This window comes from Fringilla coelebs (genome assembly GCF_963513975.1).
Source record: "Fringilla coelebs genome assembly, chromosome: 8".
Lineage (NCBI taxonomy): Eukaryota > Metazoa > Chordata > Aves > Passeriformes > Fringillidae > Fringilla > Fringilla coelebs.
Genome location: NC_140066.1, coordinates 17,067,639 through 17,087,650, shown reverse-complemented (window position 1 = coordinate 17,087,650; position 20,012 = coordinate 17,067,639). Strand labels below are relative to the sequence as shown.

Genomic DNA, 20,012 nt, shown 5'->3' with positions numbered 1-20,012 from the left:
TATCTCTTACTGAGGTGTTACTGGCTGGGTGAGGAGTGTCTAGGACTACACATCTGAGTTAAACAGGGGCCTTACCACATAGCTCTTTTCAGACTCTGTGAGATCTGGTCCAGCTCTCAATGAATGGTGGGAAGGCTGTGTGATCACCAAGCAAATGATAAGGAAGACATTTTAGCAGATGTTATATTGGTCAGAATTTAAAAAATGTAAATGGAGTGCAGACAACAAAAGGAAATGAACAACTCCTCCCTTCCCCACCCCAACACCATACTTTTTGGACAGCAAGATCCTTAATTTACTCAAGAGACATTGAGGCTACAGTAACACAACAGCAGCACACAATGCTGCAAGGGAAAGCAAAACAGAAGGTAGGGCAGGGAATCAGAGTGGAAGGTGATGGACACTGCTACAGCCAGAAATGGTACAATAGTATCATACTCCATTCCAATAGTATCATACTCCATTTGTAGGGCAAAAAGAACACAGACAGGAACACATACTTGGGAGCATCAAAATTGAAAGGCCAAAAGCATGCTGGAAGGCATCTGTTGCTGTTTTCAGAAAAGTCCTCAATGACTTTCACACAGAAGAGAACAGCAACTTGCTTTCTTTTTTTAAAAAAACCAACAGCTCAGGTCCTCAGATGGTACAATGCTGTGTAGCCTCAACAAAATCACTCTACCCTGTACCAAGCAAGGCTCTGAAATGTTTTATTAATTCCCACAACAAGGCAGAGTGTCAGGTCAGAGAAAGCCTTGACTGAAAAACCCAGCTCCAAACACCACCACCAGTGAAGCTGCTGGACTCTGCTCTGCCTCACTCCGCAGTCACAACTCTACACAGGGACCATGTGTCCCAGGACAAATAAAGGGAAATCAGTGTTTGAGGCTGGAGGTTTTATGGGGAAGATCACTGAAAAAGCCATACAGATACTCACAGCTTGGTTTTGCACATTTTTGCGTATTCAAACACCCAACGAAAGCAAGGTGCATGCTGTGAGCAAATGTAATGTCTGAGCTGGTGTACTGCCTGCAGGGCTGCTTGGCAAAGTGGGCTGAGATACAGAGCACGGCCATGCTCTGTGATCATTCATCACAATTTTCAAACTAAATTTCACAGGCCTCAATTTTAAGCTTTCTGTCCTCCTCTTTATTCACCTCAGCAGTGCCCTCCAGTAAAAAGCTTGCTTTTTCATGGCATACTGAGAGAGAGCAGAAGCAGACAGTAGAGAGGTCTGTGACACCTTCAGCCACAAGCATGCTCAAAGACTTTGGAGAAGTGCAGGGTGATGAGCTCATTCCTCTCAAAGCTCCACTGAACCACATCTTGGACCTCTGGAGCCGTGCCCCTCACTGTATGAAAGCAAACCATCTCTTTTCTCAAGGACTGTGACCCATTCTAGGCCAACCCAGCCCCACAGCATCTCCTTTGTAGTCAGCTCTACTCTGTGGTGCTGGAATCTGGGATCACTGCCCTATGAAACAATGCTCTGCTACCATGTATATTTCTAGGGAATGAACTTACATTTAAATTTCTATCTACTAATTGCAGTGGAATTTGCATTCAAAGCATTTATTGTGGAGCCTGAAATCCTCACAGGATTTCTGGAAGTCTCTCCTGCCTAACATCAGCCCTGAAAGGCAAATGAAAAAATAACAAATTTAAAGTTAATATTGTGCAGACCAACTGGATATAGTGCATCAAATCTGATGAGACCAGAGCTAACTCAGGTGGCTAAGCAGCTGGAAAAAACAATTTTCAGCCTGAGGCAGCTGTAAGAATGTTTTTAGGTATTTTTTTTTTAATTCAAGAAAGTGCTTCTCTGTTCCATACCAATAAATTGACTGCTGAAATTGCTCCATGAGCTAAGACCACATGGTCCATTTCCCACTGATTACTTGTGACCTTCCTGCACAGCTTTTCCTCCTAAAAGCATTAATATCTATGAATTAAATTAGTTTTTGAAAGCTAAAAAATTGACACTGCCTCTGAATGTCCCACAGTGCAGGTTTGTATTACCAGGAGTTGCAGCATCAGAACCTGGGTCACATTTCCTCTTCTGGCAGGATCCTCATGGGGACTTCCATGAGGCAGCTGGGCAGGGGCAAAAGCCAAGCAGGAACTTCCAGTTCCTGACAAGGCACATGACTAAGTGGGTCTCCTCTGGTCTCTGCTCTGAGATCTACGCAGCTCCTACCAAAGCACTAACTCCCAGGGCTGCAGCAGAGCCCTGCAGTGAGGTGCTGAAACACCCCACAGTCAGCAACTATGCAGTATTGGCTAAACAGGATGAAAAATGGACCAGATCAGATCCCATAATTTTGGGCTGTAAATGTACCACTACACTAATGTAAACAAGTGACCCTGATAGCATGATCTATGTGGCTTTTAAATTTTTTTTTTTTTTTTAATCCACCAACCAAACCCTACAGTGTTCTTTCAGGGAAGGAAGAGATTAAAGGGGGAAAAAAGTGTTATAAGTCCAAATGCTCTTCAAAGGGGTTTAGACAGTCAAACTACCTACAGTGGGGGCTCCCTTGTGCCAGAGATGGCTGAGGAATCAGGAAGTGTTTGGCACAGCTCCAAAGAATAAAAGACTTCCCCCAAAACACTGAGCCAGCCTTGTAACTGCTGAGGGTAAGCTGAAGGCCCTAAAAGTGACCAAGTATTCACAACCTGAGAGAACATCTCAACTTCTACCTGCTCAGCCACACTATCTGCTTTGTTAAGACTAAGTGAATAAACTTAAGCATGTGCTGAAGTCTCTATGTCTCTATTTCTATAGACTGTGCACACAAATGTGCAGTACAGTTACTCCTAAAGCACAGCTGGCAAGCGTTTCCACTTCATATGGAGTTTGGGGATGGATGTAAAGAGCGCCACAAGTTTGTAAAATTACCAGAAAAAGGTTCTACATTAAGGGCCTAGAAAAACCCTAAGGCAGCTTTTAACTGTTAGGCAGAAAGATGCTGGGACTGCTCAATAGTGCTCTCCCTGCTCCTAGTGAAATTCAGTGTCATCAGTGCAACTGCCCATTGCAGCTCTTGTTTATGTGTCTTCCGCCCATTTCAGGTGGGAGTTAAAGAACTACATAAGGAAAGACAAAGCTAAACAGAACAGACTAATAGACACACAAGACAGACAGACAAATTGGTGTTCCCTCAGAGGAGGGGACACGTCAACACTGATGCTCCCACACGTGAATGAAGAACCAAGACCAGGGAGGCCTCCCCAGACGAGGTGAAACAAAAGGAAAAACCCTGCACACACCAAGCCCAGCTCTGGTGAAAGCGAATGGAAAGCTGGCTGAAGAGCTCTCACAAAGGACACTGAAAAGGCTGCAGAGTGGAGCAGCCTGACCTGAAGGCTGTCATAATCAGCGGAAAGACTCCTCGGACCCTGGATCAGAAGGTGAAGGCTGTGTCTACAGCAGGAAAATGCATTTCCCTTGGAAAATGGGTACCAAAGGCTTGCTGCAGGCTGGGCAGCTCTGCTTTGCACAGCAAGCACTCAGCAGAAACATTGCTTTGCTGAATCTGTGGAGTAACAGAAAACCACTGGAGGAGGCATAAGTTTACCTTGAACACGGTGCAAAGCAAGGAACATGCTAGGGGTAGTTGGTCTGCGCTGGAGAACATGGGGTCTGAACATCGACCTCATATGCTCCCCTCTCTACCAGCCAAAGCAGGTGAAATTACCACTCTGCTGGAGTGGCTCTGTACAAGTGCCAAGGAGCAGATGGGTCCCACCAACATCCCTCACGTTGCTGATATGGGGACCCTTGTCCAGCCAGTCCTGCTTTCCCCACCCCACAGCCACAGTCCAGCCCCAGGGCCAAAGCCACCACACTGCTCACACACTTGCTGGCACCACTGCTGACTGTGACACTGTGCTAATAGGATCCCTGAGTAGAACAGGAATTAGAATGGAAAATTCCTGCAGGTTCCCTGAAATAAATTAATTTGATAGATTATGTTACTCCTTAATAACATATTTCACTAGAATATTGAAACAAGTTGTCTCTAAGTTGTACTTGAAATACCGTCACATGCTGTGAAGTAATTCTTTTTTCTTTTTAGATTGGACTGTGAAAACAAACAAAAGGGAACTTCAGAACAGTGTAAAGAGCCAATGCAATTTATATTTTTACTTAATGTAACAGGTAAGAACAGAGTCCTTACACCAGTTCTATACTAAAGGGTCTTAAACCTGCAAGAAACCCTGGGTCAGAATTTTGTAACTGGAGAGGTTATCCATAATGAGAAAGAAAACTAAAATTCAAAATCATAAAGTACCTCAAACACCAGGGACAGACACTAATGGAAGGAAAACCCAAAGGTAATGTCTCATTTCCATGTCTGCTAAGTGATTTTCTCATTTGATTAAAATCAGATGAGAAGTACAGATTTTTGGAAAGCCTCCAGGGTATTACCTGAAGTTCTGCTGAAACCATCAGCCTCTGTATGGATCACACAGATAATGAGAAGCCATTTGCACATATAAATATCACTCCTGCTCCCTAAAGAACTGCAGACCCAGAGCTGAAAATGAGGTCAAGACTACTGCTAAAGTCACACATTGTTCTAACTTGACACTGACAATGCTCTGATTGTCAAGGCATATAAAATATAAATATTGACTTGACTTTGACTACAAAGAAAGGCCACAGGGTTTTATTACAACCAGGTGGAACACCCAAAATAGAACTGTGTGCTAATCATCACTGGAGAGAAACATCTTTATCTAAAGGTGGCTCTTTGCTCCTGTTCTTTTGGATCACATATATCCAGTGCAAGCACCAGCATGACCAAGCAGATCAGAGCTCAGGAAAATGGGCAACACAGGAAACTTCTATGGATTTTTAATATGAAGCAGAATATGTATTCTATTGGACTCAGATGCTGAAAGTGAAAGGGAAGCAGGAGGTGGTTGTTCAGTAAAAATTTGTGCAAGCTTCGAGTGGAAGTAAAGGAGTAAAGGTAATAGGAAAATTTCAGGGTTTAAGCTGTCTCTCTCTCTTAATCTAATCAAGAAAGTAAGTGACATTGGCAACTATTTCCCACATTCATCCTGTATGAGCAACTTGCCTGGTTCACTGATCAAGCTAAAGACGGCTTCCGCAATACCCATCACTAAAAACTCAGTCCAGTTTTTGTTAATTGTGAACTTTCTGTTTCAAATATTGCCATCTTGTGGAAGCTGCCTTGAAGGACTGAAGAGGCACCAGCAGATGTAAGCATTGCTCATTCCCACACTCTGGGCACTCCAGACACAGCTGAGCCATGCTGCACAGACCCTACTGCATCTCTCTTTAAAAACATTTGTAGCTCTCAGCAATAGAGCTGAGAACCTCTGAATCCTATCTGAGAAGACCAGAGCAGGCCCCTGGCATTGCGGCTACCAAGTTGTGTATGCCTTATCCCCAGCTCTGAGATGCTCAAACCTTGAATCCTGATCTCAGGTTAAACAATACCTGAACCAAATTTTCTTGTGCTACACCATTCCTACTAAGAAGGCCACCAACACTGCCTTATAATGCAATCAAGCTGTAGCAACTCAAGGTCAGAACTAAGTAAGCCCTGAGTTAATCTTTTGGAGAAACCAATAAATAGATCCTCAGCTGGTACAAGCAAGGAGAAACCTAGGTTTGACCTATGTCAATTTGCAGCAGCTGAAGATTTTGCCCATACTTGCCCTTCTGCACAGCCTGGAAGTAATCTTTCTTTTTTTTAATAAAAATTCTAACTTAGAGGAAAATTATCTCACCTGTGAAATCAATGAGTCGCTAAATAAGCATATGACAAAACAATGGCATGGCATGGAAACGACTGTAGGTAATGGAAGAGTAATCAGCAAAGATGATTACCTGTGGCTTATTGACTCTGCGTGTAAGTCTGGGAGGTGGCTGTGTTGTGACAGTAGAGGAAGAGAGGGTAGAGGAAGAGAGAGGAGCAGATGAAGAGAATACTTTTGAGTCTGCAGTCTTTTGAAGAAAAGAAAAATTGGTCAGCTTGGCACATACTCTCTTATCACAACCATTGCTAGTGATAAGAGCATCTACTATCCAGTAAATTTGAAGCACACACAGCAACAGTAACTCCATGCAAGGACAAGTGCAACTTCCAGTTGGTTTGTCTGAGCTGACCACCTCACTCTGTTTTAAACATGCAGGTTAAGTCTAAAAAATGCTACTAAAATATATCTGGATGGTAAACAGTACAGTATTAACACAATTCTCAGTAGACTTCTGGTTATGATTCAAACAGAAATCAAATTATTTGTCATAAGTTTGCCCAGTGTGAAACATGTCATCTTGGAAACCCTGGTTTCTCATTATTTAATGTTGGCTAGATGCGGTATGTCATGGAGGCTATTGCAGTGCATCCAAGACAGTATTTAGAATTCTGTGATTGCAAATTCTCCAAACTTACACTCATTGGGGTACTGTAATGTAATTGGTCTGGTTGTACCCCACAATGTGCCCCAAGGCAACAGAGAGCTAAAAAGTAAAGCATATATCCTATACAAAGACTGAGGGCTGAAGATATGTTGTAGAAGCTACTGGAGAGTTCCCTCTGTATTTCCTTTAATTGTAACATATGGCTGCATTTATCTAAAAACTCTTGGGGGAAAGCACCAGTAGGCCTAATTCTCTTTTGTGGCTAGAGCCTTTCATATCATTTTAGAAATGAAAAGGCAATAACTTCCCCTCAATATATAGATAACAATCAAAACTCCCTTAGTCATGCACATCCCAGACTAAGGTTCACTAAACCATAGGCTTCAGGATCAACAGGGGACACCTTTTATGATTCTAGGAGCCAGGCTTATGTTTAAAATACTTTTGGTCCTTGGTTTTAGGAAAAACCAACAAATTCTATAACCAAAAATTATTCAATGCACACTGTAAAATCTCTGATTAGCAAGAAAATGTCTGTACTCTGCACAGTAGGCCTGAGTGTTGCTTTCATCTGACACGTCTGGTAATAGCCACTATCTGGGACAATGCCCTCATTAGATGTGACTGATTGTGTCAGTCCTGTGTAATCTATTCTAGAATAATTTTTTCTACACTGCTCTTGAGCTCTCTTCCAAAACATTTTGATCTGCTATAAGTGAATGCCACTGGTGACCCCTGAAAAAATGTCTTAAGATCATCAAAATGACATGTGGCAGCCACTGGCTCTGCTTTGCCAGCAGAGCAGCACAAACGTCAACCCACCAGTTAAACAAAAATCAGCGATTCAGAGCAGCACACACACATGCAGAAGTACCTTCTTTTCCCCGCTTTGAAACTTTTCTGTATCACCTTTCCTCACGTCTCTTTTCTCTGTTTTACCTCCCTGAACAATAGCCATTAGCTCCTGACACAACTGGTTGTCCTCAGAGGAACCCACAGGTCTCCTTTCTGGGCTCGCACGCATGTCTAGTTGGGATGGTTTCAGGCAGCGCTCAACAGAGATCTTGGGGACAGCATGAGCACTCTGCTCACGGTGGCTGCTGCCCTCTCCTGTCTTTTGAAGCCAGGTTTGGCTGGCAGTGGTGTCACCACGCTGCTCTGTGAGGATGCTTTCGGGGCTCTCCACTGCCCAGCGAGAGGAGTTAGAGTAAGTCATGCTGGGAGAAGGGGAGTCAACAAACTTTTCTTCATTTTGTGGAGTGGCCTGGTAGAAACTGTGGGTAGAGGATTGAGGTCTGGATGAGGAAGAGGGCAATGGGGATTTAATGGACCTGGGAGTCGAGGAGCCAGAGAGATGAGAATGGTGGAGGCTGACTGTGGGGGAAGGGCTGGCTGCAGCAGAAGGCGAGAGATAGTCAGTGTGAGAGAGGGAGGCTTCAGGCGGAGGAGGCAATGGAGGAGTTATGGCAGGAGTGGTGCTGGGAGACACTCCCACGGTCAGAGCAATCCACTCGGATGTGACCGCCTGCACCTCTGGAGACAAAGCGCGGCGCGCAAAAGGCAAAGGCGGAGGAGTTGGAGTATGGAGCAGCTCAGAGCTGGGAGACTTGAAGGAGACAAAAGCAGGAGAGAAAAAGAAAGAAATGAACAAAAAAAAAATAGTAAAGGAAATACAAAACCAAGCAAAAGTAAGAGGAGAGAGAGCAAGTGTGGAGAGAAGCACATCTGTGACCACATGCATAAGTTTTCTACAGATACTCTGCTGTGTTGGAGACAATGCTGTCCACAGCTACTCCAACCACAGAGTCCAGCCTGTATTTGTGCTGCTAATACCCTTCTCCAGCCTTTGCTAGTATCCCAGACACAAAACACCTTGTGGCCTCTGACTTCATACCATAAGCCCTAAGTCCTTCAGGGAGCAGTTGAAGCCACCATCATGATGGCAGAATGCAGCATTGGAGTGGCCTGGCAGCAATAGCTGGGGTCCCAGCAACTCACACTGTGGATCCAGCCAGAATTCACTGCTGCAATGAACTTTGACTTTATCCAACTCTAGCATGAGCAATGCCTGCTCCTCAGGAAGCATGCATTGCAGAAGCTGCAGAGGAGAAAGGGATCAAAAAAGTCAGCTGTGGCTATTAGGTCTTCAGGTGATTAAAATAAGGTCCTGTGTTTAAAGGACAGAACACACTACCAAGTCCTGCCTGTAGCTTTTACCACCAGCAGCATCGGTGAGAACAGCTACATTAGCACTTGTCAGACTGTTTCTCAGTCCTCAGCCAAGTCAGGCAAAAAACTGGGGGGAGTACTGACTTTATAGGGGATGAATCAAAAGAATAGGAAAGGAAACTAAAAAAAAATGGATACGATCCCTTCCACCAAAGGGAGAAGCTTGCAGGGAGCTTGTGGAAGATAGGGAACAGCTATGGAGAAGCTGCCAAGCTCACAGAAAAGCTCAGCTGATGTCCAATTTGACTGAGAATCCGAAACAAGCAACAAGTTTTTCCTCTTCACACAGTGGCTAAGACTGAAAACACTACTTTTAGGAAAGATCCAGACAGACAACAGGCATGAGTCATGGCATCTTTTTTTCCTATCCTTTCTGTACCATATATCCCTTCCACAATCCCAGTTCTCCCCTTATGTTTCTTGCAGTCTTGACCTTGTTTTGGTCCCAAGGGTGAGAGGGAAATGCACCAGAGCCTCATGACCATGACCCAGACTTGTATGCTGATCTTCCTCTGGCATGAGTATTTGCAGGATGGGAGCAAAACAAAGGGATTTAGAGACTCACTATCTCCCTAATAAGTTTGCCATGGCAAACATTCTGGGATCTTATATAATTACCCACTGCCATTTTGACTTTTTCTTTGAACTGCACTATGGTTTGTAGTGAGTCTAACAGTCATGGAAGATCCCAGACTGACCTGCTCTCAAAACCTGAGTTCACGTAGCAGCAGTTTCGAATAATACAGGCTGTTCTCCTGACCCTGTCCCCAAAAACCTTGGTCATGAGTTAGATCATACAGGTGTAGGCATACAGCTTAATTCAAGCTGATTGGGATCAATATAATGACTCTTACAGACCATAGCACTTCATAAAACCTTACCGACTATGAAACTTCCAATAGACATAAAATAAAATTCCCCTCATCACAGGAAAGGTGCGTGAAGTGTAAACACATACTCAGGAGAAGCTAGATCACTCTGGATCACTAATTCATTCCATCTCCAGCAGTGAAATTTAATCACATGGCTGTGAACTGCAGCCCTTTCAACTTGGCCTGGATTCAAGCTACATATCAGAGATAAATAGCTGAGTCTCCAAATCCCCAAATGATCCGTTCATTAACCTTTCTGGTAAATGAAACATCACCTCTTTGTGAGTTGAAGCCTACTGCAGGGAGCACGTAGCTTTACGGCACAAAATTCTAGTCTTAAATACAGCTTTCTTTCAGCTATTGCTTCTTGCACAAGAATGGCAATATCCCACTGTTCTGCAAGGTGTTGAACCTGGCTGCATCTAGTGCTAGTACCTGTGGTGAAGCTGTCATGCTGCGGCTGGGGGAGAGGGACACGGGTGGGTCGGGATAGTCAATGGCGTTCTTGACCACTGGCCGTTTGAGCACCTCCACGTAAGTGACGGGGAAGATGCCTTGGCGACTGGTTCCAGAAATTCTTCCTTCATACCAGTTCTCATCCACTCGTCGAATCAATGTGATCCTTTCACCCTGTGGGAAGGAATAGCAATATAGTTCTGATTTTAACACGTTTCATCATTCCAAAGCAGCTTACATTTTAAATCTTGGTGCAGCTGACCTAAAATAAATGATGTTTCTCAGCCTATTTCCAATTATCCTAATCCTAAACTCTGGGTGGGAATGATATTTTTCAGTTCAGAGAAAGAAAAAATTGCAGATCTTCTGGTACTGACTTGGTCTGTCTGCAGACTCAGTTATGCTCACATTTTCAAGACCCTACTTGCTAAAGCCAGTTAAAAATGGAAACCAGCAGTTTCAGGCTGACCATGAGACACTCAGGCATATGAGGTGTACAGAAAGTATGCACAGGTCTGCAGTTTAAAGTAGGTCTCTCTATGGTCTCTCCATATGTTGCTGACAAAGTAACTTCCAGATCCTTAATATACACTGCAAGCCTCACCTTCATATATAATTAAAAGAGAAGACAGAGAAGATCTAATCTGAGCATCAAAACAAAAAGCTGGTCGAGATGGAGAAATTCTGCTACTTAATCTAAATATGGATTACTTTCTTCTGAACAGGCATTACACAACCCCTTCCCACACCTTCACTCTGCAGTCAGTATAGCCAGTTACTTCAATCCCACAGAACCTGACTTGCTCAATGATTTGGCTTGTAGCATGGGGACGGTGAACCCAGTTTCCTTCTTTTCTAAATCACTGTAACTGTGTAACTGTAATCACTGTGTAACTGTGTGGGCCTCCACTGAATCTAACCAACCTGGAGAGACCTGTCACCAAGTATCTAATTTGCCTTGCACAGCCAGGTTTCCAGCACTCCTGTTCAAAGTATCTTCTCAGTTGGACCTAAGGAAACAATTGGCACTTCTTGATTTAGCCTACCTGCAACAAAAACTGCAATGTGCTACATAATGACTGTGGATTAAAAACATGGGTGATGAGGAGGAATCCTTCCTGAATACAGAGTCCGTTTTATTGGAGCTTTCATTTGGAAATTGCAAGTTACTAGAGCTAAAAAACATCATCATGTCTGGATTCAATTAATCAACACAACAGAAGACCTACCTTTCTGAAGGACATTTCCACTTGGGTATCCCCATTGAAGTTGAACTTAGCAATAGCATCTCCATATTCCAATACTTGCAATGGTAATGGCTTTTTGGGTTGAGCCTTCTCAGCTGGTGGAAGGAACTAGAATGAACAAACAGAATCAGCTAAGTCTCATACATGAAGCCCATTAACTGGTCTCAGGCAGAAAGGGAGCGGACAAAGAAAACACCTGCAAGGAAAGCAGCTACCTCTATGTATGATCGTGGGAAGATGCCAACTCTGCCATGGTGTTCACCTTCGAGCCAGTTCTGGTCAATCTGCTTGTAAATGTAAACAATATCTCCTTTTTGCAGAGGAAGTTCCCTGTTAACAACACAAGCACTCCATCAGAACTTTACTGGAGTAGAACAGATGTGTTCTTTTTCTGTCCAGCAATCCCTAGGTAGCAAGGTGTCCATCAGCATGTTGATACACATCATGCTCCACTCAAAGCACAAGCTAATTGTTGAGCATTCATTTGTTCATATTGTGATGTGCAAGACTTCTCTCGTTCTTTGCGCATTCTGTTAAAGTTGGCCTGTGAGGGCCCTAATAACCATATGCTCTCCAGAAGCAATGGGGTCAAGCTCAAGTCAAATATGACACTAGCTACTTCCCATGTTGCATATGATGAGCAGCCCTCAATTCAAGTTTTGAAATAGTCATGTCACAAACACCTTCCAAAGAGACATATAATTTTAATCTGAGCTAATTTGCTGATTAGATTAATATACTCACATGGTGAAGTTGATCCTGCAATGATTACACTGATGGTCAACCTGTGGTTAAGCAGTCACTGACCTCAACTGGGCTAAAAATTGGAATGTCAATCCACAGGCTTCGGTGGTAAAATTATGAATGTCTGCAGCTTGAGAAACTGTGGCCAGCTTGTACTAGGCTCATAAACTTACTGCTTGGGTCCCCAGAGGAAAATAAGCAACACAGCCTTTTCCAAGACGATTTTTATAAGCTCTGCTTTACTTTTGTCTGGCACTCTGGTGTGTTCTACTCAAGGGACACAACAGCTACACCTAATCTTCCTCAGTTTTATTACAGGTGCTGGGGAGATGCTATTATTACAAATTATTACAAATCATCATCTATAGAGCATATAAAAAATATTCTCAGGACATTAGCTCATTCATGCAGGTCCTTCACTGAATTCTGCTCTTCCTTCTCCCCTCTCTAGCAATATTAAAATGAGAGCTCCTCCAGGCTGACACTGAGGCTTTCCGGGCCTTCTCTTCACAGCAGTCTTCCCTAAAAAGAACAAGTAGTGCCATGGGATGTACCCAAAGGACCACAACAGAGCTTGGAGGTGCAACAATGACACCTGAAACATCTGCTGATGTATCCATAGATCCCAGGAGAGAGTAGCCACTCTGCACACTTCTTTGTCCTGAATCAGGAAAATACCGAGCCAGGGGCCCACATGCTTAGAGCTGGATGTCTGTTTAACTTCTGCCCATGGGCTATCCTGTGCACAGTGAAAAGAAAGGATGTTCTTCTCCTGTGGCTCCATCCACCCACAGGGCAGAGCGCTCACTTGTTGCAGTAAAGAATATAGGTTTGTCCTAAAAATCATGGGGGATAGAGATGCACTGAGAAAGAAGACATTTTTCTAAAGGTCCTTTAGATGCTATGATCTGTAAGGTTCATATTCTTTTTCCCTGCCTTACTATGGACAACTTTGCTTTGGGAACTGGAAAGACACCCTAAAACATGAATCCAATTACATGACACTTCAAAAATGCTGCATCCTAGGGGAAAAAGCAGAGGAAGAACACTCCAGGTAGGAGAAACAAGCTGTACTCACTTTAGTGTCTGTGCTTTAAAGTCAAACTTGGCTCTAGCAGGTCTCATCTGGAGATCAAAAAAAAAAAAAAATCAATATATTAAAATAATATTTAGGTTTTCAACCCTCTTCTGAGGAAAATCACTCAAACTCTTCTACAGGCTAAGATTAGCATGGGGAGGAAATTGAATGCAGGTATTCTGCTACAAGCTTGCGTGCAACTGGTATTACAGACCAAATATGCTGGATGGGCATTGCCCATCAAGACACAAAGTGCCAACTTCTGGCATAGCAATAATTAGGAAGTGGAAGCAACAGCAGTCAACTTTTAATGTGACTAACCCTGATGAATGAAAGCTGATCCAGTAACTACAGTTACTGGGGCTCCAGGACCAAATTTCTCTTGACGTTTGAATGGAAAAACAAAATTTACTAGTTGGGAAGAACAGTAGGATATTATTTGATGTGGCTCTTATTGACAATTATCTGGCCCTGCTGAATACTGCAATGTGACCCATGTACTCTGTATCAATTGGTAAGAAAGAGACAAAGGTGAAAGGGAAATACGAATAAAATTAGGCACGCATTTAAAAGAAGTCTTCAGTGGCTAAGGAACCAAAATGAATGTTGACAGCAGGCCTGGGCTCTAAAAGGTTTACTTGGCTAATTTTCTAAAGGCCACAGAATATTCAGACAATTTTACAGTAATTTTTGGTAACAGAGCATAAAACACAAAGCAGTCACATTGATGAGGCTCCAGAGCATTTGAAACTAAAGGGCAGACAGGCGTAATCCATTCATATGGTGAGCACCTCACCCACCACCACAGTGCAGCACCTCTGGGGAAACAGAGCTGCTGTCAAGAGCCCAGCAGCAATCCATTGGAGGCAGGAAAGGCATTTGGCCATAACACCTGGACACAACATCCAGTCCTCTAGAAAAGTGCCTTGGGCTCATGGAAAAAATATGTACCTCCTCCTTTGTCTCTTTCTGAAAAAGTCCAACCAAGTTGAATGCAGCGAAACATGCTGAGACTTTTTTCTGAATGTTTCTAAAGGAGGTAAAGCATATTTCAAGAGGAGAAACAATGTATTTCTAAAAAACCACAACTATGTGACAGCCGCATGGCCAGGTTCAACAAGACATGAAGTTTCTAAGCATAAGGCACAGACAAGAAGACAATGTAGCAATATGATGCAAAAGATGTAGAATGCCTTTGATTGACTAAGTAGCTGATATTTAAAGGCATGCATCACAGGTGTGCACCAGCAATTCTCAGCAGGCATGCTTTAATATATGCAGCTTGGTATAGAGATATCAATTAATTTACCAGGCATAAAAGTCAAAGCAGATCTAAATGAAGCCAGAATGGGAAAGGGGAAGGTGGAAAAAAAAACAACAAACGACATTCTCTGAAGAGCTAATGTCGGCCTAAAGCACAACATTGTGAGAGGCAATTATTGCTTTGGGTCAAGCAGCAGACTGAGGTAACTAAAACAGACCTCTGACCCAGATTTCCTCTTTGCAGTATCGTCTACATTTAGGAGGTCCCCAAATCGTTCATTAGTGATAAACTGATGGTGCGTTGGAATAACCCCTGTGTGCCTTCTAGCGGCAATATCAGCTTCTTCTTGCTCACGTTTAAGCCGTCTCTGGTCCTCTAAAAGTTTCTGCCATAAAATTGCATAAAATGGGCAGTAAATCATCTAGTTAAAGGCATTCAAAAGCTGCCATAAATTTGACTTAAGATTCCTGAGTTCCCTGCAAATAGCTGGGGCTTTGCAGTTCAGTATCAAATATTGTTTCTACTAACTAAACAATACCCTTTAATTTTACAAACACAGAAGGTACATCATCATTATGGCATAACTGAAATCTAGCTCATACAGAGGATCTGATCCAAAGCTAATGGAAGTCAATGAGGAGTTTTTCTAGGTTTTGGGCAGGTGTTGGGAGCTTCTAAGAAGATTGCTGATAATGCAGAGACATGATCCAAACCCCCTTCCACAAAAAAGAAGTATCTCTCATTGACTTCCAAGAGACCTGAATCAGCCCCACTGAGTTCCGAGGCACCAAATTCTCCTAAGCCTTGCAAAGAGCTTGGGAGAGTGCCTAACCACATTCAGGTTCTCTCATACTTCTTGTGGCCTCATGTAACACACTTTGTAAAATGAAGTAAATAAACATCTAAAAATTAGTTTGTATTTCTAAAGTCTCTGGCACATTAAATGGAAAAATGCATTCTTGTACATCTGTGTAGAAGCATTCTTCCACCTTTTGGGGCTGACTGTAGGCTGAAGAGTTCAGCTGTGTGCTAACTCATTTGAAACCAGAAGGTCTTACTGAATCCAGGTTTCTTACCTTATGTGAGTTTGCATGCTGCATTTTGGAAGTGGGGAATTACTAACTTTCATGGGAGAAGACAGCAAAAAACCATTTTTCACACAGGAATTAAGAACAGATTTTACCATATTTCAAAGCACATATAAATATTATCTGAACTTAGAAAGTTAACACTAAAAGCAAAACTTACCCCCTGCCCCCCACCAGCAAGGGAAATTAGTTCCATCTTCCAGGAAAGCAAGCACTTTATAACTTCTTTAACTCAACTTGAATACACTCAGGGCTAAAAAGTCTATGTGGCTTTCCCATTATTTCAGCTTGTCCCACTGTTACCCAGCCATTTCAAAAAGGACTGCTACATTCTGTTGACAACAACTTCAGACACCATAAAGAATTCCAGTTTGCACTGGGGGAAAACTTACCAATTTCTGATAGCTTAAAACATCTTACACTCACTGTTCAAAACTTGAGGACCACCACAGGAATAATAGTGTTTTCACCAGTTTGATTAATACTGACTCAAGTGGCTTGCATGAAGAACAATTACAGATTACCAATCTTTTTCTGCAAGTAGTAGGGTGTTGTACCACTTCTCACATACATTTCCACCTTTTTATGTTACTTAAAGCCTCTGTATGTAATTTTGTGTAATTGACAAGAACTATCAGGTTTATTTGAAACAAGCTGAACTGGACTATACACATTACACAGAAAATCAGTGGCAGAGAGTATTGAATGTAAAACACACTAGTTACTGCTTGTTACTCTAACTTCCAAGACACAGAGCCATGGACATATAAGCTACCAGCATGTAAGGCTGAATGCTGTATTTCTTGTATATGGAGCTACTACTACTGTTATAAAGCCATAAAGGAGGGCATTACCTCTTTATCATCATATCGCCTGCGGAGGATTTCTTCTGGAGTTTCCATGTAATCAACTGGTGCAAAATGCCTTGGTGATTCTGAATCTACTTCAAAACAACATAAGGAAGTTAAAATACACATGGATTTATCTAGCATAACCAGAAAGGAAAAAAATAAATATTTTTAAACAATTTGTTTCCAATATGACAGTAATGATTCTCAATTGCCATTGACCAAATTGCCAATCAGATGTTGATTATTTATCCATTTTCATTTTTTTCCCTTTTGGGCTCTACATGTGAACAAAGATCCAAGAACAGGCAGAAAATAATGATACAGGAAAGAGTAAAGACATAGAAGGACTTTGTGAAGAAAAGATTTACTGTCATCAAAGTATGATTTGGCACTTTACTGTTGATAAAAGTTTAATACACGCACACGCACACACACAACTAGACCTTGAGAAACTACTCCTTAAAGCAAATCATCTGGGTTTGGTATATAATTCCCATGTGTGTAAATTATACAGGACTAGAAATATCTCATGTTGAGATTCTTGCATCCCCAGAGCTGTTTGAGAGATAAACTGAACCTGATGTGATTAGAAATGCAGTGGAAATTGTTTCTCAGAAGTGCAGCTGTTAACAAGCCCTGAACAAAACTGCTCAGCAAGACACGCAAAAGGACATTAGACACACTAGGGGGAGAAAACCAGAGAGTCAGGGAATGTAAAGGTGGGACATAAAAATGCAAGGGTTGTGGAAGAAAAGAGGAGGAGAATGGAATAAAGAAGACAGATAAAGGAACACCGGTAAAGAACACAAAAACCACCTCCTAGGTACGTCCCAAGTTCACTTTGCGGGTTGTTGTTTGTGTCCAGGCTGTGGTAGAGGGCATATGAAACAGGGTTCCCATTGTTTAAGGAGTCAGGAATGTCAGCCCGGCCCATGAAGCTATCCCGGCTAGATCCCATGGTGGGGAAGTAGCTAAGCCTCTCCACAATGTCAAAGGAGGACAGGCGCCTGGGAGCAAGAGGCCCGCTTCTGCAGCAAGGTTGGTGCTGGGAGTGGTGACTCTTGTTTCCTACGCTCCCCTGCAGCTGTATGGGATCATCTGAGTTCTCAGGGCTAGGCACTGCCAGGCTTGCCAGGCAGTCTGGGGGTGGAGTTCTGCAGGATTTGTGTTGGAAGGGCTTTTTCAATCGGAATGGGAGTGGGCTCATTAGGTAGACATTTCTGGGGAGCATGTGCCTGTCCCCATAGACATCCCCTTTGGAATCAGGGTTCCTGGAGGTCTGCTGCTGTTCATGCCTTCGGATGGTAGTGAACCTGGTGTAGGAAGCTGGGCATGCGCCTTTACATCTGTTGATTTTATGCTTCTGAGGCCCATTCAGGTTGCTGCTGCTGCTGCCACTGTCATTGGAGGCATTTGAGAGAAGATCTATCTCATCAGTGCAAGCTGAAAGTGTGTCCATAGGGATAACATCACTGACATCCGAAGCCGTGTCTTCCACATTGCTGCAGGAGCGGGAGGATTTATCTGCAAAGCCAGCAACATCCTTTTCTTCTTGGTGTGCTTTTGACAAATCCAGAAGAATCTCTGCAGAGTATGCAGCACTCAGACAAGTTTTAGACTGAAGAGAAGTGGTGGGTTTGTTTTGCCCAATGGAAAAGTCAAGTGAGGGCATTGATCGGGATCTCTGGATCAGCTGCTCAAAGGCACTGATACGGGAGGAAACGGTGTCTTTGGGGATCTGCTCTGAATCCTCTCGACTAAGGCTGTGCTCCATCCTCTCCTTTGCTTCATTCTCAAACTGAGATGCAATATCCTTCACGCTGCAGGAGGAAACTGTGTCCAAATGGATCCTGGACCGGTTGATCTGGTGCATGTCTTTATAGAGTGTTGTAAACTCCACCCCACTCTTTCTGGAGGCAGCAAACAGGTAGCTTTTCCTAGAGCTGGTGCCATACTCCTGCAGGCTCATGGTACTGCCAGATTTAATGGCATACTCTTGCTTCGATTTCATAAAGATGTTTTCTATGCTTTCCCCTATGTCTACCATGAAAGCCTTTTTATTATCAAACAAGGCAGTGGAGCTACGAAGGTTTTCGCAGCTTTGAGCTTTCTCATGAGACAGCAAGATACCCGTCTTGTCCTGCACAAGAACAGTTGGAGCTGCTAGTTTGGGTTTGAATTTAGAAGGGAGGATTTCAGTAATGCAGGCTTTGGCAGCTGATAAAGGCTTCTTATGTTTACATGCGTGACCTAACATACCGGTATGACTAGCATTAAAGGTTCGGCTATTAACTGAAGAGGGTGCAGTCATATGAGCATTCCCACCTTTACGATCCACTGGTAAGCATGCAGAATAAAATAAATACAACCTGTTAGCTTAAGTGCTAGAAAGCTATTGAGAAAGGAGAAAGAGCATGCTTGGATTTCATAAAATGCACCTTAAAGAAACAAAATTCCAAAACATAAAGAAAAGTAGGAAGAAACTGCAAAACAAGCCACGCTTAGAGGAGTAGGTGAAGTGCTGCTAACGTTTCTAAAATGAGAGGCTTGGCCAGAAGCAAATCTGGAGCACTTTTAAGGTACCCTCCTAAAAAGTGCTAAGCATCATGAGCTTCCAGGGAAGCTGTGGCACCATGAAAAAGGGCAGCTGAACTCTGGGCAGGATCAGGGTGTCAGCAAGAATGCAGAGACACTAACATTGCAAAAATGGCTTAATACCAAGCCTATAATCACACCTACTATGGTCTCACCATAGTGCTTGCCAAACAGTTTATTCCTGGGACGAAGGAAACAATCAGAGGCTGACTGTGCTAGCACAAGCACACCACATTAGCTGACCTCGCCCAAGATGCCTGCTTAGAGATTCCCCATACTAGGAATAAGCTGAACGTCCTTCAGACAATGTGGCTGGACATGGTTGCTTTAAAATTGAAGGGGTCAGATCAGGACAACTGGTTTTTTGGATTTTTTGGGGGTTTTTTTAATAGGATTCAGTCTGGTTTCAGCTTGGACTGCAGTTTATAGGTCTGTTTCTGATTTGAGTTCAAGTTCAAATGTCAAAATAACCATTCAGGTTCAATTGCAGTTTGGGGAACTGCTTGAACAGATTTTTTTGTTCAGATCCAGTTTGACTCCCTGCCCTACAGGCCTGACAAAATGCTGAAAAACAGCTGGAAGATGGAGACAGAGAGACCTTTTTGGTATGATGTACTATTTTTAGGGAGAGCAGTTCAGAAACCCAGTGCATTCCTTCTCCAGTCCTCTCCCCATCTCAAGCCATTTTTAGGTTGAAGTTGGCTCAGAGATACATTCCCCAGTACAATTCCCTGATGGGAGTCATGCTTTTCCTTGTCTCTTTTAGAGTCTGTAACAGGGGGAGGGAAGAGGAGGAGACTGGTCTCTTCTGGCTCCTATTCCTGGAGCCTGCAGGGCTGGTTCAAGCAGCAATTGCTGGTTCAGTGTCAGTGCATTCTCTGCACAGCCCTGGCAGGCAGGAGGCTGTGCATCACAGGGCACCAGCTACACCAGGGTAGCCAGGCCAGCAGACTGGTGTGGCCTGCTGAGGGAAGAACAGAAAAGCTAGGGAAGGGCTCTAGAATGGCAAGGCAGTGGGAGCAGATGGATAGCAAGGCCAGCCTAAGCAGCCTTGAGGAAGAACATGAGGGTGTGGGCTATGGCTGAGGCGCTGAATGGAGGGAGCTGATCTCTCTTGAGAAGAGGAACCTGGATCAGTTAAAGGCATCATTAAAAATATTGGCCATTGTGGTCTGAGAGAAAAAAGGA

The 20,012-nt window shown here is 43.3% G+C and overlaps 1 protein-coding gene across 33 annotated transcripts in view; it reads right to left on the bottom strand.

Annotated features, from left to right (window-relative positions):
- Window positions 1–20,012, bottom strand: part of SORBS1 (sorbin and SH3 domain containing 1) — a 161,465-nt gene that overhangs the window by 4,665 nt on the left and 136,788 nt on the right. For 25 of the 33 annotated variants that reach the window (XM_084210796.1, XM_084210811.1, XM_084210791.1 and 22 more), the window contains 9 exons: window positions 16,233–16,318; window positions 14,508–14,675; window positions 13,027–13,073; window positions 11,420–11,534; window positions 11,187–11,312; window positions 9,937–10,131; window positions 7,275–8,006; window positions 5,867–5,983; window positions 76–135 (listed from right to left, as the gene is read on the bottom strand). In XM_084210796.1, coding sequence (XP_084066922.1) covers window positions 76–135; window positions 5,867–5,983; window positions 7,275–8,006; window positions 9,937–10,131; window positions 11,187–11,312; window positions 11,420–11,534; window positions 13,027–13,073; window positions 14,508–14,675; window positions 16,233–16,318 — 1,646 coding nt within the window. The remainder of the gene's footprint in view (window positions 1–75; window positions 136–5,866; window positions 5,984–7,274; window positions 8,007–9,936; window positions 10,132–11,186; window positions 11,313–11,419; window positions 11,535–13,026; window positions 13,074–14,507; window positions 14,676–16,232; window positions 16,319–20,012) is intronic. The other 8 variants (XM_084210801.1, XM_084210809.1, XM_084210802.1 and 5 more) reach the window with 4 other exon arrangements.